This window comes from Lutra lutra, chromosome 3, assembly GCF_902655055.1.
Source record: "Lutra lutra chromosome 3, mLutLut1.2, whole genome shotgun sequence".
Lineage (NCBI taxonomy): Eukaryota > Metazoa > Chordata > Mammalia > Carnivora > Mustelidae > Lutra > Lutra lutra.
In genome coordinates, this window is record NC_062280.1 from 137,969,673 (window position 1) to 137,996,874 (window position 27,202).

Sequence of the window (27,202 nt, forward strand, 5' to 3'; positions counted from 1 at the left end):
TTTTTCATACTTTGTATGAGTGGTACAAAATATGCCATTTTGAAATAAACTTCAAGCTGGCTTATACTCTCGGCTTTAACATGAGTATACTGTGTTGTTCATTTGGCCATACAGAGTAGCTTGAAATGCCTCAGTGAGAGGGAACTTGAGATAAATCATTCCTTTGGAAGTTTCATAGAGTGCTTTTCTCCCCACCCCCTGCTCCCCCAGCTGTGAGGCAAATCCGTCTCCTCAAATAATCCTAGTGCTACCCTTTACAGACATTGGTTTTGCTCCTTTCCGGGTGCTTAAGAACATTTATCAAGTGTCTGACCTAGGTTTGTTCCAAGCTAAATATCTCCAAGCATGTAATATATGGTACATGAGCTTTGAAGTCCAGGAGATCTACATTCAAAACCTCAGCTCCTACCTTCCCTTAAAAGGTATGCAACTGCAGAGGAGTTAGTTGAACCTCATCTTTCTGCGGGGTAAAGTGGAGATAATCCTCTGTTATTTTTGTGTCATAATTACTGGCTACGCCTCTGGTTAATAGGACAGAATGGGCACCTGACCCAACCTGGACTGTCAGACACCTTTCCATAGGTATTTGGGAATCAAGATGGGGTCTTTTCTATGTCGTTAGACCTGAATTATGTAAAAATGAGGTACTGGGTGACCACATGAAGGTTGGGGAGCAAAGGTCACCAGTAAACCGAATGATGAAGTAACTATCCAGGCAAAAGCAAAGAGACTCCTGCCTGGGGTTTTCTCTAGCTCATCACTTCTATATCTAAGTATTTTCTTGTTAAATCCAAATACAGGTAAAACACAATTTTTCTACTCCACACCACCCTTCTTAAATGTTACCAATATTAATACAGTAACCGCCCCAATTTTTTTCGTGTATTTAACACAGACTTATATAATAAACGTGTGTATGTGTAGATTTTGTAGGTTCTGTTTTGCTTTGTTGGTCATAAATGGCACCATATACTTCATGTATGGTTCTACAACGTGTCTTTTTTCTAATTTATTTTATATACATATATAAAATAAGGAACTTCTCATTGACCTAGATCAATGTAACATTAAGACTACATGGGAGCTTTTTAAGTCAGCTTTTCACACTGTTTACCACTGCAAGCAACATGTATTACTGCAGGATAGTGGTTAAGAATCAGTCTTGAGTCCTACTGCCTGGGTTCTAATACCAGTTCTACCACTGACTAGCTGTGGGACCTGAGGCAAATAGCCTCTTGTGCTTCAGAGATAATTGTACCTTTAGGATTGTTGTGGAGTTGATAGCTAATATTTATCTATTATTTATCTAATTTATTTATCTAATATATCTAATATTTATCCTACTCTTACGCACTTCACATGTACTGACTGACTTAAAACAGTGCCTAGTACCTTGTATATGTAATCTGTAGTAATATTCTATTTCCAATCACAACCCATTTCGGAACCTCCCCTGGCTGAGATCCACACCTTGGCAATAGCTAGAGGGGGTAGGGTTCAGATCTGTTCTATCTCCTCCTCTGGTCTGTGTTTGCTGATGGTTAATGGTTGATTTTGTCATCCCGAAAAAGATACATTGGAATCTTAAGCCCCAGTACTTTTAGGATGTGACCTTATTTGGAAATAGGGTCATTGCAGATGCAATTAATTAAGATGAATTCAGGCTGGTCCTAATTCAGGCAGGTTCCTAATCCAATAGGACTGGGAAGATGATGTGAAGAGAGGGAGAAGACAGCATTCTACAAGCCCAAGGGATAGGCCCAGAATAGGTCCTTCTCTGAGTCCTCAGCTCAAGAATCCTGCTGACAGCCTTATTTGGACTTCTAGGCTCTAAAACCCTGAGAGGATATGCTTCTCTTGTTCAAGCCCCTTGGTTTGTGATACTTTGTTAGGGCAGCCCTAGCAAACTAATGCACTCACGCAACAAGATAAAAAGTCCTTTTCATGACTATAGGCATTGGGCAGGGGGGGAAAAAAGGAGTTGGGTGTTTTTATGACTTTTACCCCAGCGCTGTCATGAATATAAAGTGGTTGGAGTTTGTGCCTGTGGCCAAGCAGCAGGCCCATTAGTTCCTGGAAACGGAAGTTGTAGCAGCATTCTGGGCATAAGCCTGTATAGTAGTTTTGGTTTTGTTCCTTTTTTTTTTTTTTAAGATTTTATTTATTTATTTAACAGAGATCACAAGTAGTCAGAGAGGCAGGCAGAGAGGAGGAAGCAGGCTCCCCGCTGAGCAGACAGCCTGAGGCGGGGCTTGATCCCCTGGGATCAAGCTTTAAACCACTGAGCCACCCACGCGCCCCTGTTTTTGTTTCTTTAATTGAAACCAAGCAGAGCAGATATCGCAAATGTTGGGCCATTCAGAAAGAAGATGATACTCCAGAGATCTGCTCTTATCACTACATTTACAGATTAATCACATATTAACTCTGCCATGTCATGCTGAACACGCTCAGCACTTACAAGTACAACCAGAAGTTGTTCTACAATATATTCTAATATATCCATTTTGATTTTCACAAAACTCCTAGGAGGTAGGTTCTCTGCCTTGCTGTTATGAGTTTCTTAGATTTGCTGCTGTAACATATCACCACAAACACAGTGGCTGAAAACAACACAAATGTACTCTCTTCTACAAATCAGAAGTCTGGATTGGATCTCATTGGACTAAAATCAGGGTATAAGCAGGATGATGTTTCTTCTGGAAGTCCAACGGGGCAATTCGTTTCCCAGCCTTTATCAGTTATTTGGGTGGAGGGAGAAGGAGAAGCAGATTTCCCGCAGAGCTGGAAGCCTGATGCAGGGCTCAGGCGCAGGGCTCCATCCCAGGACTCCGGGATAATGACCTGAGCCAAAGGCAGGAGCTTAATCCATTGAGCCACCCAGGCGGCCCCTTTCCCAGGTTCTTAAGGCCTCCTGCTTTCCTTGGCTGGTGGCCCTATCCTCCATCTTCAAATCTCTGACCACCACTCAGCCTCTCTCTTCCACTTGGAGGTGTACTGGGGACCCTGGAGAATCCAATCATCTCCATATTTTAGAGTTAGCTGGTTGGCAACCTTAATTCCACCTGCAGTCTTAAGTGCCCTTTGCCACGGAACCTAACATCCACAATTTCCAGGGTGAAGCATGTGCCCATCGCTGCAGGGGCTACTCTTCCGCCGTCCTCACTTGGGCCCAATGTCCCCCAGCTAGTAAGGGGAGTGCTGAGCCCGAGAAACTGATCGCGTAAACTGGAGGCAAAACTCTTGTTGCTGGGAGACACTTTCCCTCAATAATATTGGCATTGATCTAGGGCGCTTTGGAGCTACAGTTTTAAAACGCGCCCTTAGTAGGCCCGGCTACTCCAATAATAGCGCCTCCCGCCCAGCCTGAGAACATTCCTTTAACCAGCAACCCGAAAGACGACCTGACGGCCCGCCCCGCGGAAACGCGCTAGTCCGGGGACGCCGGGGTCGTCTCCGGTCGCCGGGGAAGCCGGTAAGCGATCCCGCCGCCCGGCAGGGAGCCTCTGGAGGAGGGAACGCGGCGGGCAGTGGGGACCTGGGGCCCGGGAAGCGGGCGGCGCCCTCGCGCAATGTGGGCGAGCGGGAGACCCGCTCTCGGCGCTGTCGGATCCCCGCCCCAGCTCCGTCCCCGGCCGGGGCCGCTCGCCCGCGGGTCCCCCGCCGCCTTCCGTGCTCCTGGCGCCGGTCGCGGCTCCAGCGCTGGAGGAGGAGGGGACGCGGCGCGGCAGGATTCGCGCTTGGCGGGCCCCCCGCGCGGTGCGGGGCGCCCGCGTGCAAACCTGAGAAGATCGCGCGCCCGGGTGTCTCACCCGCGATCCCACTTCTGGCTATTTCCAAACCATTTTACTAGTATTTGGGAGGAGCATGCAAAGGGACTTCGTCACAGTGTATACAGGTCTCTTACTGACCTTACGGGTGTCGTCAGATTGAGTAGCGGGTAGATGGGGTGACTCAGTGGGTTAAAGCCTCTGCCTTCGGCTCCGGTAGTGATCCCAGGGTTCTGGGATCAAGCCCCGCGTCGGGCTCTCTGCTCAGCGGGGAGCCTGCCTCCCTCTCCTCTCTTTGCCTGCCTCTCTGCCTACTTGTGATCTCTGTCAGATAAGTAAATAAAATCTTAAAAAAAAAAAAAAAAAAGAACCAAAGAAAAACTGGTTTTCAGCTAAGAAAATCAATGGTGGTTCTTGCTTATCGGTTATGTCCTTGACATAGAATGAAGACCCTGAAGAATAAAAGAAAAGAAATATGGGAAAACGTGGCCTCCTTGTTACTTTTTTTTTAAGGATCTTATTTGTTTATTTGAGAGAGGTAGAGAGAGAGAGAGAGAGAGATTGAGAGCAGGAGCAGGGAGCCCAACCCAGGACTGGATCCCAGGACCCTATGATCATGACCTGAACTAAGGGCAGACGCTTAACCAACTGAGCCATCCAGGAGCCCTGGCCTGCTTGTTAAATCGGGTAATACCAAGGGCCAGTTAGAATAGGAGCAACTTTTTTCTTTCAGATCCCTAAATACACTGAAAGACCAGACTTCTTGAAAATAATTGTTTTTGAACACAGTGCCTCTAATTTGGTTAATGTAGAGCAATTAATTTTAAAGTTGCCGGGTGATTCTATGACGCACATGAATACAAACGACATTTTACAGGTCGCTGTAGTGTTTGTTTTAGTTGTGATTTTTGCTCTACCTGCTGTGTTCCCTGTGCCTCATAATTCTTTGTGGTGTGATTAAAACAAAAAACAAACAAAAAACCCCCACTACAAATAGGCTTTCTGAAAATTAAGTTAATTCATTCTGGTGGTTTTCTTTTTTCTTAATGCACCAAGTTGCTAAGGAAAAAAATGCGTCATGTTGCTAAGGTTTTAATAATAATAATGGCTGCCATTTATCCACGGCCTCCCCTGTACCAGGCAAAGTGTTAGGTACTTTATATTCAATCTCCTTTACCTATGATCCAATCCAGCTAACTGCTTCATCTGGGAAATACAGAAAGGGAGACTGAAGTTCAAAGACTCTGCTTATGTCTTCTTAATCCCAGCACCTCTAGCTCAGCGTGTCCTAAAAGGAACACATCTCCCTTCACCATGCTGTTCCCCAGCCCTGCCACACTCCCACCGCCAGAAGAATGAAACACACACACACATACACACAGAACCATTGTGCTTTTCCTTTTTTTCAGGGAATGGTATCATCGTTCACCTAGTTCAACTAGTCACCTAGTTCACCTAGTCCCTTTCTCCCTGCTTATCCCCCATAAATTTGTCACCAAAAATCTTACGAGTTCTTTCTACGTATTTTCTTCTCATTCTTCTCTTTGTTCCCATTGCCACCACCCCATTCCACTCCATCATCATTTTCCTGCCTTTTCTGTTGTCGGAGTCGCACTCCAGCGCTCCTGTCCCGTCCTGTGTGCAGTCCATTCGCTCTATGGCCAGAGTAAGTTATTTTTTCTAATATGCTCTCTTGGCTAAAATCCTTCAGAGATAGCACATCAATTACCCCAAGGATAAAATCCAGCAACCTGAGTTTGGCTTGCAGTGGCCTTCAGATAAGACCCTGTCTGCCTCACCAGCCTGTGACAGTCCTCTTTCAATTCCTTGAACTGAACACAATCCCTTTGGCTCTTTTTTTAAAATAAGATTTTATTTATTTATTTGACAGAGAGAGAGATCACAAGTAGGCAGAGAGGCAAGCAGAGGGAGAGGGGGAATCAAGCTCCCCACTGAGCAGAGAGCCCGATGTGGGGCTCAATGTGGGGCTTGATCCCAGTACCCTAAGATCATGACCTGAGCTGAAGACAGAGGCTTAACCCACTGAGCCACCCAGGTGCCCCCTCTTTGGCTCTTAAATATGCCAATCCCTCTGCCTACATCGCTTCCCCCCGCCCCCCATTGCCTAGCCAACTTCCAGTCATCCTTCAGGCTTCAGTAAAGTATCATTTTCCTGACTCGTCTGGATATTTCTGCCATGCACCAGCCTAACTCTGTGAGACTTATCACCCTACATTTGTTGAGGTCTGAGGTCCCGCCTGCTTTGGGGCATGCGTGATAGGGACCATGGGAGGTCAAAGTCTGCTGCTGTAGCATCAACGTATACAAACCACACCGTTCCTTGAACAGTGCAGGTTTGAACTGCACAGGGCCACTTACATCCAGCAATTTTGATAAATGCAGTACACTCTGTAAATGTATTTTTTATTCAGGATTATAAAACCTGGCATGGGTGCCCAGGGTCTACCTGTTTAGCCAATAAAGGAATAAACTGCTGTTGTCCTACCATGGTCATTTTGAGCTACTTTGACTTCATTCTGCCTTTTGAAATATATTTAATTTTCAACGTTTCCGTTTTTGAATACAGGTCGAGAGAGGTCGTGGTGACCGTGTCAGTGGAGCCAGGCTGTGTGGGTTCCCAGCATGGATGGCTATGTGGTCCTGAGAGTGATCGGAGAGGGCTCCTTCGGCAGAGCCCTTTTGGTTCAGCAAGAAAGCAGTAATCAGCTGTTTGCCATGAAGGAAATAAGGCTTCCCAAGGTCACTGCTGAAGCCATTAGCTCATGTTGAAAATGTAGATGCAGTTTGCCCAGGAAAATTAGTTCTTGAGATTTAACATGGAATTGCTCTTTCGTGCAAAAGATATAATGGGTTTATTCATTAGTTTTACAAGGTCTTGATGTATTTTATATGGATTTTAGGTAATTTTTGTAATTAACAAAGAGGGAGAAAAAATAATCTAGGTGGTGGTTGCTGTTTATCTCAATGAATAATTTCCAATTTTGCATACCTAAGAGGGAAAGAAGCTTTGCCGGAAGCAGCTCAGGTGCCCTATTAATGAAAACAGAGCATAAAAAATACAATGAAGAGCAAAAACCTAACATGCTAACCTTTGATATCAGAGAAGCTATTTTGTGGATCAGTTTTGGGTTTTATTTCCCTGGAAGGTGAGGAAGGTGCTAGCTGGTTCTTGTTTATCATAGTTGTTGCAGGAAAGACTCTGTGCCATTGAGGTTGTTTAATAACGTCTTGATCAATTTTCTAAAAATACATTTTAATACAATTCTCAGAATTCTAAGCATTTATTTCCCCACTGTGTCCTTGACCTCTTTCCGTGATTCTCGAGTGAGCTTCAAAGTCATCTGGAGGTTAAAACACAGATTGCTGGGCCCCACCCCTGAGTATCTGGTTGAGGAGGTGCAGATGGGCTGGTGAATTTGCATTTTTTTTTTTTTTTTAGAGATTTGTTTATTTTGAAGAGAGAGTGGGAAAGAGAATCTCAAGCAGCCTCCCTGCTGAGCATAGAGGCCAACAGGGGACTCCATCTCATGACCCTGAGATCCTGACTTGAGCTGAAATCAGGAGTTGGAGGCTTAACCTACTGAGCCACCCAGGCGCCCCTGTTTAAAATATCTTTTTGTAATTCTTTTTTTTTTTTTTTTCCAATGGCAGTTTCTTAATTGAAAGACAAGCCATTAAGGATTTCGTCCTCAGTAAGTTAGGGATAAGCAGTTTTGGAAACCAGCTTTGTAAATCACCTTCTTCCATGCTTACTGCACTAAAACATCAGTCTTTCTCATCTGGGCCAGTGGGCTGCAAACATGATGCAGACAGTAAGACATGAGAGCCCCAGTTCTTAAGGATATGCTGTGGTTAATGGCATGCCCATTCTCCACATCAGTTACGATGAGACTGATGTGAAAACTGGTTTACGTTCTATACTTGGAAGGATATAAGGGTCAACTTTAGCATGTAAAATATAGCCACAGTTGAAAAATCACCACGTTTTCTCGTAGAGTTTGATAAACATAAGTTGGGTCACAGCATGTTGCTTCAAAACTGCCTCTGGCATTGATGTATACAAACCACACTTGACCCTTGAACAACACAGATGTGAGCTGCGTGGGGCCACTTATATGCAGATTTTTTGGATAAATGCCATCCAGGACTGTAAATGTATTTTCTCTTCCTTATGATTTTCTTGGTAACACTTTCTTTTCTCTAGCTTACTTTATTGTGAGAATATAATATTATTTATTGTGAGAATAGCATATAACACATGTAACATACAACATGTGTGTCAATTGACTATGTAATTGACAAGGCTATTAATGGTTATGTTTTTGGGGAGTCAAAAGTCACAGGTGGATTTTTGACTGCACAGGGGGGCGGATCACTGCTCCCAGCTCCCATGTGGTTCAAGGGTCAACCGTATTGTTGTAAAGCTATCCATTTTAAAATGAAGTATTCCATTTATGCTATTTAAAATCTTCTTCTAGTCTCTCTCTGGTACACAGAATTCTAGGAAGGAGGCTGTCCTGTTAGCCAAAATGAAGCACCCCAATATTGTTGCCTTTCAAGAATCATTTGAAGGTAAATATGAATTCCCCCAAATAAATGCATTGTGGAATTTGACTTATGGCCTCCAGGCTTTCCTCAGGAGTCTTCTGTTTGTTCTAGCTGATGGACACCTGTATATTGTGATGGAATATTGTGACGGAGGGGACCTAATGCAGAAGATAAAGCATCAGAAAGGAAAGTTGTTTCCTGAAGATACAGTAAGAGAGGGGCTTCCACGATTTCTCTCAAGATTTAGAAGCAACTTTCCTCCCCAAATGGGTATAAGTTCACATGAAAGCATTATATGTGTGGTTACCTGATACACTTGTTAGAAGCAACTCGCTTCCCTATTGCTGTTTGTGTGTGGGAGGTGGCTGCCAGAGATATTTCCAGCAAGTTCAATAGATATGTTTATAAAATATCAAGGAATAAAACTTGTGTGTGTAGAAGAGTTTCAAAATTGTATTGCTCCTATTTTGTCCTGTATATTTCAAATTATGAATTTTGTGGTACTGACATTGTAGAAGACAGAGTTATTTGGCATTACTTGATCATCAGAAGAACGAAGCCCAAGTTCCTGGGTCATGGAAATACCTCCTCATGGGAATACCTATTCTTACACTTTTTCCTTTTACAATTTAGCATTTTCCTTTATGTCTAGTATTTCCTGCCTTTTTAAAGGAAAATTGTGTATTAAATATTATTAGAATGAATTGACTAAGGAAAATAGTTAAATAAACACCATGAATGGGACTTTGTCTGGTTTAGGGTATAACATGTTATGAAAGCATATTGGTATAAATATTTTTATTTAGCAGTTGTGTTGTTAAAAATATGGATTCCAGAGAAGGAGGTCAACCTTGGCTTCAAATGAATGAATCTCCATAGCAAAAAAGGAAAAAAAAAATCAGTTTGACATTTAATTATAGGCTTAGAAATTCTGAATACTGGGCGCCTGGGTGGCTCAGTGGGTTAAGCCGCTGCCTTCGGCTCAGGTCATGATCTCAGGGTCCTGGGATCGAGGCCCGCATCGGGCTCTCTGCTCAGCAGGGAGCCTGCTTCCCTCTCTCTCTCTCTCTTTCTCTGCCTGCCTCTCTATCTACTTGTGATCTCTCTCTGTCAAATAAATAAATAAAATCTTAAAAAAAAAAAAAGAAATTCTGAATACTACTGACTCAGGATTTGTAAGAAGAAAATGCTGACTCACCGGATGGTTGACAACATAATGAAATCTTTTAATGTTAATAAATGAATACTCTGAAAAGGCAAATGAAAATCTGATGTAATGATTACAAAAAGTTGTAGCATACTCATTCCTTAGTGGTGAATTACCTTTATATATATATTTAAGAAATACTTTTATTTGGTTGAATTCAAGAAAACCATAGTGGGAGTTTTATTGAGCTAAATTGCTGTTTAGATCATACGTAAGATGATGGAACATGGGATTCACAGTTTTTCTGAATTCTCCCAGGCAACGTTGAATCTTAATTGAACTATGTAATTTTTAGGGTTCTGTATTAATATTACAGAAAATCCAGGTCAGCTAAGGCCTGGAGATGATTCTTTGGGATTTGGGGTTGACACGAACCAGTTACTGCATGCCTTTTCCTTACAGATACTTAATTGGTTCACACAAATGTGCCTTGGAGTAAATCACATTCACAAGAAACGTGTGTTACACAGAGATATCAAGTCCAAGGTAAGTGAAATACCTTTGGGGGCCTCAACACAAAAACAGAAACAAAGACTATTTCACTCAGTCTTTTTTCTGTGTTCTTCTGTTTCCTTTTGGGACATTTTTATTTAGCCTAGAAGTCTTTGTCAACCTAATATTTATACGAGCCAAGGAAGGTACTACCTGAGATCATTTAATTAATTTAATTTAAAGATCATTTAATTAAAAGATCATTTAATCTCTTTACTAGTGTATGTTAATAGGTTCCTAGCTCTCTTAGCGATTGCTAAGACTATCTTTCTCAAATGGAAAATGGTCAAGACCTGTGCCATGGAGTCCCCCTGACACGTTCCCAGGCGCTCCATCGGGCTCTGCTGATACGAGATTTTATTTATTTACTTGAGGGAGAGAGAGAGAAAACACACACACACACACACACAAGAGCAGGTGGAGGTGTAGAGGGAGAAGCAGACTCCTCACTGAGGCAGGGAGGCCCAATGCAGGCCTTGATCCCAGGACTGTGGGATCATGACCTGAGCTGAAGGCAGATGCTTAACCGACTGAGCCACCCAGGCTCCTGTCTACCGATAAAATCTTAAGCTCGCTTGTTTGATTTCTAAGCAGTGATCCTGAATTCCCAAGCAGGGTAACATGTATCTGTCAGAAGGGTATCTTATTTTGTGTTCCGCTCCAGAACTGATCTGTCAGCATCTCTGCCCTTAATCTCCATCACCAGCAGGCTTTGATAGACAGCTTCTCCGAGATCTCTGCCTTGCGGGTGAATGATGCAAGACATAATCTCAGCTCTTCTTTTTTAATGCAGAACATCTTCCTCACCCAAAATGGAAAAGTAAAACTGGGAGATTTTGGATCTGCCCGTCTTCTCTCCAAGTATGTATATCTGTTTTGTAGTAGTGACAGCAATCAAAATATCCCTTATTCAGGAATGCGCTGTAATCGTGCTTTGCCTTCTTATGGTTTTAGTCCTATGGCGTTTGCTTGTACATATGTGGGAACACCCTATTACGTGCCCCCAGAAATTTGGGAGAACATGCCTTACAACAATAAAAGGTAAGTAATGTTCTTGCTTGATACATTAAGTCCTGAGCTTGACCACTTGATGACAGGCATTGTAACCGACAAGGGAAGTTTGGTTTTTGAAAAATATATTTGAAAGCAATATAGAGTCTAAATGCCCAGGCTTCTAGATGAAAGTCACAGTTTTCCAACTGTTTTAACCAGAGTTAAAAGGAGCCAAATGTAAATGCTAAAGGAAAGGCTAGTCATTTCTAGGGAACAGTATGAATGACATAATAGAATGAATGACATGACTGCTTTTCACACTCTACTGCTCTCGCTTTTAAAAGTCCCAAAGCTCAGGTTGCAGCTCTGCCAGTTACATCAGAATGTCAGGGGGTGAGAAGCATACATTGGTAATTCTCCAGCATCACCAAATGATTCCAGTGTGTGGCAAAATTTGGGAACTACTGGATTATGTCAGTGAGTTCATATTGGCAGGACTAGATAATAAGTACTTGACTGATAGGTTAATTAATTAAAAGAAGATAGTCTTAAGACCTTATGATTTAAAACAGAATTTTTTTCTGAATATAAGTCATGACATGCCCACTGATGGAATGGGTGAACAGAGGAATATCGGAAATAGATATACAAGAAAGGATATGGCCATCACCTACTTTTTCACTGCTGTTAATAACATTTTGATGTTTTTTCCATCCATTCACTTCCTCCTGCCAAACCTAGTTTATGTATTCTATATACAACTTAGTATCCTCCTTTTTTTATTTTATTATATCATATTCATATCACCACATATTTAAGCTCTTCACAAATATTGTTGTTGGTCTAATGATATATTTCCAATTTTCAGTATCATAATCAGTGTCATGATTAATAGACCTGTTGTGAGTAAACAGATCATTATTTTGTAACACATTCTTGGCATGAATTCCTAGAAGTAGAAAACCTACAGGCTCTTGTTAACTTCTGTCGAGTTGATTTCTGTAAAGAACATGGTAATCCATACTGAATAGTTTCTTTTAAGAGTAAAACTGAGTGCACTGGGGACACAGCAGCTATGAAGAAACTTACTGGGCCAATTGGGGAGATTCAATTTTGGACAAATATTTGGTGATATGATTGACTTAAGGTTAAATTTCTTGGATGTGACAATGGTATTGTGTTTATGAGGGAGAGTACATGCTGACATGTTTGGGGATGAAGTCTTTGGTGTCTGCAGTCTTTTTTTCAAGAGGTTCAGATATATGTGGAACTAGGTGGTGAGAAGGATGGAGGAAATGGGGATGCTTAGAATGAAGAAGGGTGGGCGTATGGGGCAAACTATAGAACTCTTCTGATTTATGAAGAACTGTTTGGGAGAAGAATGAGTAGACTTATTCTCTTGGTTTGGGAATGTAGAGCTAACACAGGGTGATGAGGGTATTCAGAAGACACATTTTGGCTTATGATAAAGAAGACCACTCTCCCTAGAGCCATCCAACAGGCTGTGCGCAAGGTAAAGAGCTATTTATCAGGAGGTGTGGCCAAAAGGCCTGGGGTTGCACACAGATGGTCTGGGTAGAAGCTATACTGCATGACTTCTAACCCTCCTTCCAACTATGCCAGTCTGAGTCCACAAATACTCCCTCCTGTACCGAATGCTCCTGAAATGATGTCTGAACAGCCTTGATTTGGAGGGTAGGGGCTCGGGAGCAGAGAGTTTTACTGAGAACATTACTGTGAGTAAGTATCTAAGTATTAAACCAAACTTACCAGGTATTGTATTTTAATAACTAGGAATTACTTATGATATTTATTCTTACTGAAGATAATTTTTCATTTTTCTTTTCTTTTGTATTTCATATAATCACGCATAACCCATTTGTCATTCCATTGCTTCTTTATGCTTCCAGTGACATCTGGTCCTTGGGATGCATTCTCTATGAGCTCTGTACCCTTAAGCATCCAGTAAGTATGGTGTGTAAATTGGAAAAGGCAGCCTCTTGTCATACCTGGCTAAGTCCTTAGTAATGTGCCAGGTTCCACTTGGCCGTGTGCTTCCCTTGGGCTCTGTAGGAGTGCTGACAGCATTGACTCTATCTTTGGCCTGCCATGTTGGCCCACAAGTGGTACCACAAGGGATAACTCCCTTGTGACCTCACCACCATGCTCCTCGCTCCAGGGAAGCTGGGGATTAAGGTCCAGATAGTTGCCCTATAGAGAACAGGGCAGAGAATAGCTGCGTAGTGACCTGCATTCCCCTGCCCGCCTTGCCCCCGTGCCCGTTGTCCCTGTCGGTAATTGCTCTGCATAAAACTCTGGGTAAACGGTATGGAGTGGCTTGCTTTGTGTTTCAGTATTAAAATGCCGTCTTGGTCTGGATGATCCATGACTGACCCTCCTCTACTTTCTGACAGATGAATTCATACTGTTTCCTTGGGTGTCACCTTTGCCTTGAGTCCCTTTGGTAGCATATACTAATAGGAAATTTTCATTATTTAGTTTCTGTAGTTTTATATTTAGCTTGCCTGCCTTCCTTCCATTTTTCTTTCCGTCCCCTCCTCCATCCGTCCTTTCTTTTTTTCACTATTCTCAATTTTTTTATGTTGGTAAAATACAATCTATATCATGAAATTAGCCTTTTTAACCATTTTGTGTGGCATTGATTACTTTGCAGTATTGTGTAATCATCTCTGGTACCTATTTGCCAGACTTGCCCAGCCCATGCTCCTAAACAGAAACTCTGTAGACATTAAACGATAACTTCTCATCCCCACCCCTCCCCACCAGCCCCTGGTAACCTCTAATCCACTTTCTGTCTCCAAGAACGTGTGTATTCTAGATATTTCCGATAAGTGGAATTACACAGTACTTTTCCCTTTGTGTCTGGCTTGTTTCATGTAGCATAATGTTGTAACATGGGTCACAATTTCATTCCTTTCTGTGATTGAATGATATTCCATTATGTATGTTTATCCATTCATCTGTTGCTGGACATATGGGTTATTTTCTCCTTTTGGCTATTGTGAAAAAAATTATCTTTATATTTATTTTTTCAAGATATTTTATTTTATTTTATTTTTTTAAAGATTTTATTTATTTATTTGACAGAGAGAAATCACAAGTAAGCAGAGAAGCAGGCAGAGAGAGAGGAGGAAGCAGGCTCCCCGCTGAGCAGAAAGCCCGATGTGGGGCTCGAACCCAGGACCTGGGATCATGACCTGAGCCGAAGGCAGCGGCTTAACCCACTGAGCCACCCAGGCGCCCCTCAAGATATTTTAAAGCACAATTTAACAAAAAAGAGGCTAAATAACTTGGCCGGCTTGTTTAGCAGTTACTATTACACAGAACTAACAATCATAGCACTTGTCCCTGTTAAGTCTTGGCTTTTCATAGAAATAAATGCGGTCCTTTGGGCACAGATTGAAACTTAGCTCTAACCAAGCATTTTTTCATTTTTTATTTTTTAAGTTTTAATTGAAATACGGTTGACATAGAGTGTCATGTTAGTTTCAGGTGCACAACATAGTGGATCCAGCACTTGTAAATGCAGTATTGCTCACCGTACCCATAGTCACCATACGAAGTTACTATGATATTATTGGCTGTATTGCCTGTGCTCTACTTTTCATCCCCGAAACTTAGTTATTTTATACTTGGAAGTCTCTGCCTCTTACTGCCCTCTGCCTATTTCACCCATCCCCACCCACCCCTGGCAAGCATCTTTACAGATGTGCCTGAGAGGTATGAGAGTGAATGATGGAGGAACAGCCTTCGCCACCACTAAGAAAGCCCCTCACACTGAAACCACGTGCTGTCTTCCTCCAGTGTGCATGGTTTATAACGCCTGCTGCATTGTTACAACAACTTGGGAGACTTTACAAAACGGCGATACGTGGGCCCTTACTATGGTAATTGAATAGAAACTCCTGAGGGTGTCCTGGACAGTAGTGTTTTATAGAACAGGTGATTCTAGGGGTGCCTGGGTGGCTCACTTGGTTGAGGGCCTGACTCTTGGTTTCAGCGCAGGTCATGATCTAAGGGTCATGAGACTGAGCCCCGCGTGGGGCTCCCAGCTCAGCTAGGGCTCTGCTGGAGGTTCTCTTCCTCTCTCCCTGTTCACATCTGCTCTGTCTCTCTCTCTCTCTCCCTCTCTCAAACAAACAAATAAATAAATAAATCTTTAAAGCAGGTGATTCTAATGTGCAGCCTAAGTGGAGAGCCACTGTTTTATATAAAAAGGATTATTTTTAAAATACCAGTATTTTATTTATGATTATATTCTTTATTCCCCTGATTCTGTCTTTTGTGTGTGTAGGTGTGAACTTTCATATACATGTTCTTATTCCTTCTAGCAAGAATAAGAATTAAGCAGTATGGTACCCTGATATTTGACACACAATCTGTTTTCTCATCTGCTTTGAGGCAAAAGTAGTTCTCAAACCTTTAGGAAATGCAGAAACCTGGTATAATGGTTCAAAAGCTGGAGACAGAGCAGATTTAGTCTCATTTTTCACTACCTGAATTTTTCCCTTGTTATCTGTTGATTTTTTTTCTTTTTTCATATCTTCACTTGTATATTTTACTAATCGGGTACATTTTCAAGGCAGAATACCAACATGTTCTTACATTAAGTATCACCAAGACTAACTAACATCTAGTGTTAATTTCAAAGTTTATTCTACAGTGAAGATTTTTTTTAAATGTTATGCTGGCATGTCATTCTGATTCCCATTCTATTGCTTGTCAAATTCTAATAGCTACTTTGATTATATGAAAGGTAAAAGGGATTTGGCAGTACACTTTTAAAGCTGGAATAGTCTGGAATGCGTATCACGAGGGGGCAAGCCTAGCAGGTTCTGGGGAGGAATGAACCTAAGGGATGTTACACTTATTATTGGCCTGTTAGGACATTGACTTCTTAAGCTACATGTATGTGGGGCTTCTGGGTGGCTTAGTGGGTGAAGCCTCTGCCTTCGGCTCAGGCCATGATATCAGGGTCCTGGGATCCAGCCCCACGTTGGGTTCCCTGCTCAGCAGGGGAGCGTGCTTCTCCCTCTGCCTCTGCCCCTCCCCCTGCTCCTGTGCTCTCTGTCTTGCTCTGTCTCTCAAATAAAATCTTTTTTAAAAAGCTACATGTATGTATTACCTTGATTTTTAACATATGTTAACAATGTGTATCTGCACACACATTGATTATGAGTGATAATGTACCCAAAGCTGGCATCAGTGCTCAGATTTTCCTCTAGATGGGCAAGTTTTGCCCTGTTTATGTTTACCTTCCCTCTGAACCCACCGTAAGATTTCAAATAGTACCTTAAGGATCCCTCTGGGAAGTAAAATGACCAGGCGGCATATACTTTTATAAAATTAAATTAGTTCATAAGGATTTCGTTGAGCTGGCAAGTTCTTCCACTCCTGCCTTGTCTCTTCTCTTACATTCAGTTGTACTTTTTAGTTTCAGGCAAACAGCTGGAAAAGTCTTATTCTCAAAATATGTCAGGGGTCCCTGAGCCCACTGCCATCTCAGTATTCCTGTGAACTCCAGCTTCTGATCAAGCAGATGTTTAAAAGGAATCCCTCACATCGCCCTTCTGCTACAACACTTCTCTCCAGAGGCTCTTTGGCTCGGCTTGTCCGCAAGTGCTTACCCCCAGAGGTACGGTGGGTCGACTGTGAGTGGTTTTCAAGTATGGCTAAATGGTTTGTTATCTTTTAACACAACATGTAGGACATGCTTGTAAAAATTCAAATAATGCAGAAGAGTATACAAAAAAGTAAAAACTTCCTTTCCCTCCTCTTCTCCCTTCCACAGTAGTTCCCTGAGAATCCTCATAGGGAGAGTTTGCATAACCTTTCTGGTCTTTTTCTAGACCTGTAGCAATATCTATATATGTGTCTAAATTATAGGCATTTTCTAAATGGTATTTTAGATGCCATAAATCATATGATTATGGGGAATATGTTTGTGGAGAATATGATTGTAGGGATTGTAGGATTGTAGGGATGTTGATAATTAAATGACATTATGGCAGTGTCTAAAGAAAAGTGTACCTCACATATTTAAAATTCTTTACTTGAAACTTTCAGATCATCACAGAATATGGCAATCAGGTATTAGAAGAAACCAAAAATTCTAAGCATAGTACACCAAGGAAAAAGGGTAAGAATTTTAGAAAGCTTGCCTTTTGTTCCATTTTCTTTTAAAATATAGTTTAACAAAAAAGAAAAAATATAGTTTTCAAGTTACTAGAGACAATTTCGGAGATCTCCTGAAATTAAAAAATTTTTATTGCTATTTCAGATGTAATTCTGTACTGACTTTTATGCTTTTAATTTTCCAGGGATCAAAAAGCCTAGTTTGGAGATTTTAATGATGTAAAGATCGTTCTCCATTTCATTATTAGTACTACGTTTCCTTCGGTCAGGTAGAAGGCTTCTGTGGCCTGGCCTAGGAATCTAACCATGAAAATACAGTGTTAATCTTATAGGAAATTATCCCCAAGTATCCAAAGAACCATCTGGTAAACAAAATTTTAAAAAGCAGAGCCATGGGACGCCTGGGTGGCTCAGTCAGTTAAGCGTCTTCCTTCAGCTCAGATCATGGTCCCAGGGTCCTGGGATCAAGTCCCACATCAGGCTCCCTGCTCAGCGGGGAGCCTGCTTTTCCCTCTCCCTCAGCACTCCCCTTACTAGCTGTGGGACCTTGGGCCCAAGAGTGGAGGGCAGAAGAGTGAGTATCCCCTGCAGCGATGGGCACATCCTTCTCCCTGGAAATTGTGGATATTAGGTTCCATGGCAAAGGGCAGTTAAGACTGCAGATGGAGGGGCACCTGGGTGGCTCAGTGGGTTAAACCTCTGCCTTCGGCTCAGGTCATGATCCCAGGGTCCTGGAATTGAGCTCCGCATCGGGCTCTCTGCTCAGCAGGGCCTGCTTCCCCCTCTCTCTCTGCCTGCCTCTCTGCCTACTTGTGATCTCTGTCTATCAAATAAATAAAATAAAATCTTTCTTATTTTATTTATTTGACAGAGAGATAATAAAATAAGTAAATAAATAAATCAATAAAATTTTAAAAGATTTTATTTATTTGACAGAGAGATAATAAATAAAATTAAATTTAAAAAGATTTTATTTATTTATATGACAGAGAGAGAGATAATAAATAAATAAAATATTTAGTTTATTTATTTGACAGACAGAAATCACAAGTAGGCAGAGAGGCAGGGAGAGAGAGAGGAGGAAGCAGGCTCCCTGCTGAGCAGAGAGCCCGATGAGGGGCTCAATTCCAGGACCCTGGGATCATGACCTGAGCCGAAGGCAGAGGTTTAATCCACTGAACCACCCAGGCGCCCCACCTGATAGTTCAATTTTAAATGTTATTTTTGTAGGAAGGTATATCCTTCTAGTGATGCAAACCCTTCAGTCTTATAATTCAGCCTTTTCTCCATTCCTCAAGGGGTAGCCAGTTACCTTTGTTTCCACAGTTTGCTTTAGTGTTCATTTTACCTTAGGTACTATTTTGTAGCTTTTTCCCCTTCCCAGGGTATTGGGAAATTTGTTTTAAAATGCTGGGCAGCAACAACAATAAAAGCCAGTCTAAGAAAAGTTTCGAGATAGTTTGGCCAAGTGTAGTCTTACTATTCCTAAATAAGAGGAATAAACCAGTGGAGAAGGGCCACCTTGGGAGACTGTGTGTCCGGTGGCATCTCCACCCGGCCAGTAGACAGTGCCACTAGGGCAGTGAACGTTCCCCGTGATGGCTGGGGCTGTGTCTCATTCACTCCCAGTTGTAGCCTCAGCACCTTTCATCACAGATGCTCAGTAGCCATTTTTTACAATGTTGAATGAAAGAGGAACATGGACGGCCGGGCTTTGTCAGGGCAAATCAGCCCCTCTTTCCAAAGTGATTGGATGCCCAAGTTCTTGCTGACTGCCACCGCCGCTGGTGCCTCGGGAGGGAACAAGCAGTTCCCTCCTTCCAAGGGATCCCTGTTCCACAGGCTCTCGTCACTGTTGGGGACAGCAGAGATTCCCTCGCTGTCCTGAGCTGGAGGTGATGGTGACCTCCCCGGGATGCAGAGGTTCTCACCTTCTAGAGCCTAAATGGGCTGGCAGAAGTGAATGGCGATGCCTTACCTTTCAGATGTTAGCATTAGGAATAAAACGGCAGAAACAGCCTCTGTTTAAATTACTGTGTGGTTGAAGCTTGTTATCACTGTTCAGGCTAAGGTTTTAGCTCATGGACTTCAAAAACTTCGTTTGTCTTCATTTGCCTTTCGGGATTTCTGCAGATCACCTGAGAAGCTTAATCATGTGATCTTCTGTGTGCTTTCTCTTCCTACCTTCTCTCTTCTTTTTAAGCAGACCCCAGCAGAAGCAACATAGCTTTGGAAGATGAGGCAGCCACGATGGTAAGAGCTTGAAAATTACGTTTATGAAACACTCGTCTCCTAGGTACCATCCGGGGCTCTGAGATGTTGGTAAGACTGGGAACTGCTCCCTCCTGGCCAGCAGTTTTTCCGCCTTTGGCATGTGAGGTAATTGGTGGCTGTCGTCCATACTGTCAGCTGAGCCACTGGAGATCACCGAGCTTTTGGTTCATGTGCCTCATTTTGTCGTTTTTAATTATTGATGACCAATGGTGTCAATATAGACGTGAGAGAATTCTGTTCTGCTTTCAGTCATGAACATCTTGTTTAAGCCTGGCTTTTAGTTTGTTTGTCATTGTGGTAAACCATATATAACATAGAATTTCCCATTCTAGCCATTTTTATGCATAGGATTCAGCAGCATTAATCACATTCACAGCGTTGGGTAACCATCACCACTGTTTCTAGTTCTTTCTGATTACCCTGTTACAGAAACTCTCCCCTTGTATAATAGCTCCCCATTCCTTCCTGACCTGCACTGCCACCCCAAGCTCCTGGTGACCTCCAGCCTACCTTCTGTCTCTGCTGTGTGCCCATTCCAGAGATTTCACAGGAGTGGAATCATGTGACAGGTGTCCTTTTGTGTCTGGCTTCTTTTGCTTAGCATAGGGTTTTTGTTTGTTTGCTTTTGTTTTGTTTTGCTCTGTTCTGATTTTGCTTGGCATCGTATTTTTAAGGTTCATCCATGGATAGCCCGTTATCAGACTATTTTTATCCTTTTTATGCCTAAAGAATACTTAGATCTGTATTTTGATCTTGACATTTTTTTGTTCAGGAACTTTTAGTGCCTTCCCATTATCTGGCAAACCAAGCTGACATTTTTCACCCTGGCATTCAAGGTCCTGTTTGTCTTGCTTTGCCCTGGGCAGCTATGAGCTCTTTTTTTTTTTTTTAAAGATTTTATTTATTTATTTGACAGAGAGAGAGATCACAAGTAGGCAGACAGGCAGGCAGGGCGGGGAGGGAAGCAGGCTCCCTGCTAAGCAGAAAGCCTGATGCGGGACTCGATCCCAGGACCCTGAGATCATGACCTGAGCCGAAGGCAGCGGCTTAACCCACTGAGCCACCCAGGCGCCCAGCTATGAGCTCTTTGACACGAGAGCTGCGGTAATGTCCTGAGGAGAACAGCGGATCCACTTCTCAGAGCTGCCAAACCCAACTTAGTAAATCATGCCCTACTCAGGATTTGTTTTTCTTTCTTTTAATTCCAATAGAAATTCCAAATTTAATTCCAAAAAGAAAAAATGTTGTACTAACAACAAATCATTCTATTTATGGAATGTACTAGAATTTAAACTTGTCAAATTTTTTTCGAATGGAGATATGGCTGTAAATAAATAACAGCATCCCACCATTATGTTGCTACAAATGGAATAGATCCTGCCCCTGTACTTTTTTTTTCTTGTGAGAATATCTTTTTTTTCCCAGCTTTGTTGAGGCATAATTTATATGCAATAAAATTTACCCTTTAGTGTAGAGTCTGATGAATTTTGAAAAATTTTTAGTGTCATATAACCACCACCATAATCAAGATCTAGAAATCCCAAGCACCCCCCACCCCCGAGAAAGCTTCCTGAGGGCCCTTTGCAGACAATCCTGACTCCTGTCCCAGATGGTCACCACTGTCGTTTTAATACCATCTACAGTGGACACATCCATGTGTTCTCGCAAAATGAAAAGAGCAAAATGTAAGCAGAATGAAGAGAGAGCTGGAAAGAAAGTCAGAGAAGGGAAGAGCTGAGGTAGGAAGAAGGTCCCAGGCAAGCTGGCAAGGTGTGATGGCGTGAGGGCAGAGCCGAGTGGCTCCGAGCCAGGAGCACTGTTTGAGGCTGCTGTGTATAGAGCAGTGACTGTCACTGGGGATGGAACATCAGAATCCCCTCAGGGCTTTTAAAAACTGCTCATCACCACTCCCTGCCAAGATTCTGACTTCTTTGTCTGGGTGGGGACCCTTTGCCCGGTGGGGAGAGAAGTTTGAGAACCATCGATAGAAATAAGAACAAAGTCCCAGCTACAGTCTACTGTTTATTTATTCATTCAACAAGTCATTGAGAACCCACATGCTGGGAACTGTTGAGGAATAGGAGATGTATTCTCAAAATATATGCAAATTTAGCAGCATCTAGACAGTGTGTTACTCCTTTATTTCATGAAATCAGGACCTTAGATAATTTGGAAAAATACCAAATTAAGTGGGAACATTTTAAAGATTTTATTTATTTATTTTTAGAGTGGCGGGGGGCGCAGAGGGAGAGGAGGATGAGGGAGAATCTCAAGCAGACTCCCTGTCAATTGTGGAGCCCTACATGGGGCTCAATCTCACAACCCTGAGATCATGGCCTGAGCCGAAATCAAGAGATCAAGATGTTCAACTGACTGAGCCACTCAGGTGAAGTGGGAACATTTTGACCATATATTAGCAACTTTATAAAATACCTCATTTTGATATTCCAGCATAAAAAGCCCAATACAGCAAACAATATTGAAATTTTTCATTACTCATTGCTTCTATAAAGCCCTCTCAAATACCTGTTGTTTTATATATCCTCTTCGTATTTGCAATGGTCGATATTAATGACTAGTAATATGGGGGCCCCTGGGTGGCTCAGTCGGTTAAGTGTCTGACCTTTGATTTCAGCTCAGCTCATGATCTCAGAGTTGTGAGACTGAGCCTTGTGTCGTGCTCTGCGTCAGCACAGAGCCTGCTTGGGACTCTGTCTCTCCATCTCCCTCTGCCCCTCACTCTCTCTTTAAAAGAAATATAATGACTAGAAATATAGATGACTTTAAATACATATATGTATGTATATATATGGTTTTTAACTTACATATAAATATGTATGACGTATAACATATATAATGTATAGGATTCTGTGGTTATGTTTTTTAATTCATTAACCTTTATTTAAAATTAAGATAGCTGGGGCGCCTGGGTGGCTCAGTGGGTTAAGCTGATGCCTTCGGCTCGGGTCATGATCTCAGGGTCCTGGGATCAAGTCCCACATCGGGCTCTCTGCTCAGCGAGAAGCCTGCTTCTCTCTCTCTCTCTCTCTCTCTGCCTGCCTCTCCGTCTACTTGTGATCTTGCTCTGTCAAATAAATAAATAAAATCTTAAAATAAATAAATAAATAAATAAATAAAATAAAATTAAGATAGCTGACTTTGCATACTTTACCTTGTTTGTAGCATTTCAAGCTTTTTTAATCTGTATTTTTAATCCCCTTTAAAGCCAGGAGAAGAACAAGATAGAAAGTATAGCCACACTGATTTAGAAAACATTAATAAAAATTCAGTTGAAAGTGCACTGGGGACATTAAATAAAGAGAAAGGTAAGTTATTCAAATTTTAATGTTGTATAAGTGAGGAACTGGGGAATATGGAAGAAATATTAATTTTCATCTTACTAGGTTATAGGTATCATAAACATGGGAAGATTTTTGTTTGCTTATCCAGTGATTTATTTAATGGTACAGGAATCCTTTATTACTCTTTAAAAAGAAGAGAATAGTGTTATTAATAAGAGCCTGTAGGAAAAGATAGTATTTGTTGTACTATCTGTCATAGAAACCATGTACAGAAATATACAGCCTCTTGGGGCTTCATTCTTATACATTGTGTAAGTATAAATATATACGTATTTTTAAAAATTCACTTTAATGATTAGCTTTATCTTTTCATTTGGAGGTTTCTTTTTCTCATCTCCTTTACTGCTTAAACTCGAAAAACATTGTGAGTAGACGTGAGTTTGGAAGAGAAAAGAAAGACTTCTTTCTCTGTAGTTGTTCGAGTATATGTGTGCATACAGATGATAAGTAATATGCTCAGCGATACTTTTTTACATTTTAAAATCAGATAATAAATCAGTCCATCCGAGGAAATGCAGTTCACCAAGTCCTGTCAGGAGACAGTGGGAGAAAAATGTCCCCAACACAGCTCTCATGGCTCTGGAAACTGCAGCCATACTCTCCTCCAGCTTAGCAGCCGGGGATGAGAGAGGTTAGTAGTCAGATTGAATGCTGTTACTATCGAACATTTTCTTTCTTCTTCTTTAGGTGATTGATTGATTGATTGATGAGAGAGCAAGTGTGAGTGGGGGGAGGGGCAAAGGGAGTGGGAGCCAGAGAGAGTCCTAAGCAGGCTCCACTCCCAGTGTGCAGCCTCACATGGGGGGTTGATCCCACAGCCCTGAGATCATGACCTGAGCCGAAATCAAGGGTCTGATACTTAACCATGTTAGCCACCCAGGGACCCACTATAGAACATTTTCTAATGGTTGTTTAATGGGCCGGAGGTTGTTCTTGTTGTTTTTAATGTCACTCTGTAGAAAATATTAGGTGTCAACGTATCAGAGCAGGCCCCATGTAGGTGAGTGAAATAGATTTGAGTAGCAAGTCAGATATAATTACCTTTGCTTAAAATATGGTCTGGAAGATATATGCTGAGAATCTTTTTTACGTGGCCCTAACTGTCACCTTTTCACAACTAGGTGGTTCTGTAATAAAGTACAGTGAAAATAACACCCGTAAGCAGTGGCTCAAAGAGACTCCAGGAACTCTGATGAACATCCTTAAGAATGCAGATCTCAGCTTGGCCTTTCAAACATACACAATATATAGACCAGGTGACTCAAACCTATCATGTACCTATGGAAACACTTTGATTTTTAAAATATTTATTTATTTATTTGTTTATTAAAGATTTTATTTATTTACTTGAGAGAGAGTGAGAGAGTTCATGAGCAGGGGGGAGGGGCCGAGGGAGAGGGAGAAGCAGGCTTCCCACTGAGCAGAGAGCCTGATGTGGGGCTTGATCCCGGGACCCTGGGATCATGACTGGAGCCAAAGGCAGACGCTTAATGACTGAGCCCCCCAGGCACCCTGATAATTCAATTACTAAGCCATCTTGCTAACTTAAGAGCTAAGACAAATTATGCCAAGTAGAGCATGTAATGCTGTGGCAAGTCTTGGCCCTATTTATTGTAACAGATTTAGTTGTCTTTGTTTATTTGGTCAGTATTTATTGAGTGCTAATATGCTGGGTTAAGACTTAAAAAAAAAGAAAAAAGAATAAAACACAGTTCCTTCCCTGGGTGAGCCCTCAAGGAGAGAGTTTTAGAGTGATATAGATGAATTTTTAGAGGTTTTCTGATAGAGCTGCGTGCAGATGGTCTTAGGAGCCCTGGCGGAAATGGGTGCATAGAGGGATGGTGTTGAGGAAGGTTAACAGTTGTGAATTTTGTTGTAGCAATTGTAGGTCCTGGATTTTGTTTCTGGTCCCTGTTCACTGTTCAAACCTATGTCATAGCTCCAGTATGAAAGGGTTTTATAAAGATTTAACTCACATTTTTATATTAGGTTATTGTGTGAGCAAAAATCTGAAAACAGTTGCCATCTAGAAAATTCTTTGAAAGCATGCATGCATGTGGTCTCCATTCCCTAATTTTTTATTCCCCATCATGGGGAAAAGTTGGGGGTGGAGAGCCAGAGGAAAAACAACTGGAAGATGATGATCCAAAGATAACTTTAATATAGTTTCTTATATTTGAAGGTTTTAATTATAATTTTCTAAATTTTTCTTTTGAAGAAAGTACTGTTTTTAAATTTTATACCCATCCTGATGCTTCATGGGCCTGTTTGATGCCAGAAGTCAGGCTGTGTAATGGGGGAGGCACTACAAAAGAAATATAGCATTGTCCTCAGTGAGCCAGCAAGCTTTTGGAGGATTTTAGTCCAACATTCACTAATTATGCAACTACTGTTAAAATTGGCATAATTTTCCTCTGAAGGTTCAGAAGAATTCTTGAAGGGCCCCCTGTCTGAAGAAACAGAAGCATCAGACAGTGTGGATGGTGGTCACGATTCTGTCATTTTGGACCCAGAGAGATTGGAACCTGGACTGGATGCAGAGGACACGTATGTTGGGATATACACACATGGTGCTAGTCGTTGTGTGTGAAAAATCAGACCTTAATTTCAGGTTTAGCAGGAGCTGGTTATATTACTCAACATCACAAATGAATATTCATATCTCAATCTTTTGTCTGGGATGAGTAATGTATTATGGTATTATTACGGAATTCCTAAGCCTAACTGTTCAGCTTGGACTTACTGTTTTTTATTTAATATATTGGGTTTTATTGGCAAATGTTTTAGAAACATGAAAGGAGTGCTCCTTTGGAAGAGCTAACAGTTTTTTTCCTCTGGTCAGTTGTTCAAAAATGTAAATATTTTGTTGGTAGTATTCTGCTTTGAGCCACCTAAAAATACTTACTGTGCCCCTGCTATGGAGGCTTAGTATCAAAATTGTTTCTTCACAGGGATTTTGAGGAGGATGACGACAGGCCTGACTGGGTGTCAGAACTGAAACGGCGAGCTGGCTGGCAAGAAGCTTCGGATGGGTGATGCCCAAGGAAGCGCTCCGTAGTCACATCGAGTAGATGTTGAAAATGAGGAATTAATGTTTGGATAATATCAGCTCACAGGATTTATAGTTTTCCTTGGACACAAAACGAAGAAGGGGAAACTGTGAATATTTAAAATTGTTCCTGATTAGTACCACAAGGCTTAAAAAACCTGTAACTCTCATGAGTTGTTGAACTGAAAGGAGAAGCCATAGAAGAATGGCTCTGAACTTCAGGCTTTCAGTCAGAAAAGAAATCGGAGGCTACTGCTTCCAGTTTGTGTGATTGTGGGAAATTATTGAAGCTCTTTGAGCCCCAGTTTCCCTGACTCTAAAACGAGGTGATAATGCCTTCCTCACAGGGATGCTGACCAAAGACCATGGCAGCGGCCCTTCACATTATTTCTGCACTGTTACGATTGGTGCTTAATTGCTGTGTAACTATTTTTACATTTCTGAAAGGCTTGAGGATCTAAATAAATTTAATTGGAATATAAAAATGTTGTGCAGTTTTCCAATAAGTCCTATTTCTGGGTGGTGGTCCATGATCTTCAATGATCTTCGCCAGGGACCCGCCATCCTTAAATACAGCTCCTGTCAGGATGCACAGAAGGGCCCAGGTCAGAACATCAGCCGTGGGAAGATGGGGAGGGGCACTATAGATCCTGTCAGAAGTTGGCAGTTTTGTGCAGGAGAAAGAAATAGGCCAAAGGTGGGAAGTACTGGAAACTAGAGAGTGCTGTGGAACTAATGGGATGCCAACTTGTGTGGGTCACCCTGACACACATGTTCTGGGTCCTGTCGTTCCATACTGGGATGCCATCGTGAGGTGACATATTGTACTCCAGAAGAAAGAGGCTCCTCCCCGAAGATCTTGTGGAGGCAAGTGTGCAAACAGCGGAAGCCTAAGCCAGTATGAGGAATGGTGCTTGAGTGAAGAACTAGGGGAAGTAGCTGAGTCTATGGCAGGATGGTTAATAAGGGTCTCCTGGAGTATGGAATACACACATCTTGTAGATTTAAACAATTTTTTTTTTTTTTTATCTTCAGTTAACAAAAACTGGTATAGACCTTCACCCCACCCTCTTCATCTTCCTTGAGACATCTTGTCATCCTTTGTCTCCTCTGTTCTCTCACGGTCTCTCCATCCGTCTTTATTTTTTTTCCGTATAAAATAAATCCGTCTTTATTTTTCAGGACCTTGACATTTTTGAGGAATACCAGTTAGGCATTTTGTAGCATGTCCCTCAGTGTTTTGTGTGGTGTTTTTCTCGTGATGAGGCTGAACTCAAGGATTTGGGGAAGAATATCATGGAGGTGAGGTGCCCTTTCCGCCACATCTCAT

The 27,202-nt window shown here is 41.9% G+C and overlaps 1 protein-coding gene across 7 annotated transcripts; it reads left to right on the plus strand.

Moving 5' to 3' along the window:
* Positions 1–3,253: 3,253 nt before the first annotated feature.
* On the plus strand, positions 3,254–26,357 carry NEK3 (NIMA related kinase 3). 7 transcript variants are annotated; one of them, XM_047723300.1, is made up of 17 exons: positions 3,388–3,475; positions 5,378–5,436; positions 6,358–6,530; positions 8,270–8,363; positions 8,451–8,548; positions 9,949–10,032; positions 10,832–10,899; positions 10,993–11,079; positions 12,942–12,996; positions 16,487–16,687; positions 17,119–17,191; positions 19,391–19,440; positions 22,688–22,787; positions 23,311–23,454; positions 23,945–24,079; positions 25,244–25,370; positions 25,775–26,357. In XM_047723300.1, the coding sequence occupies exons 3-17, from the start codon at positions 6,414–6,416 to the stop codon at positions 25,857–25,859; spliced, it is 1,518 nt and encodes a 505-aa protein (XP_047579256.1). In that variant the 5' UTR covers positions 3,388–3,475; positions 5,378–5,436; positions 6,358–6,413; the 3' UTR covers positions 25,860–26,357. The 7 variants fall into 7 exon arrangements, with proteins under 7 accessions (XP_047579259.1, XP_047579255.1, XP_047579257.1 ...); XM_047723299.1 differs by lacking the exon at positions 5,378–5,436 and having other exon boundaries at positions 3,272–3,475; XM_047723301.1 differs by lacking the exon at positions 5,378–5,436 and having other exon boundaries at positions 3,277–3,475; positions 19,394–19,440.
* Positions 26,358–27,202: the final 845 nt, after the last annotated feature.

What these genes read in the sequence shown, in the direction of transcription:
- NEK3 (XM_047723299.1), top strand. Translation starts at nt 6,414, where the DNA reads ATGGATGGCTATGTGGTCCTGAGAGTGATCGGAGAGGGCTCCTTCGGC. An exon ending in TCTGCCCGTCTTCTCTCCAA is followed by an intron (nt 10,900 to 10,992) that starts GTATGTATATCT and finishes TTATGGTTTTAG; the next exon opens with TCCTATGGCGTTTGCTTGTA. An exon ending in GACATTAAATAAAGAGAAAG is followed by an intron (nt 22,788 to 23,310) that starts GTAAGTTATTCA and finishes TTTTAAAATCAG; the next exon opens with ATAATAAATCAGTCCATCCG.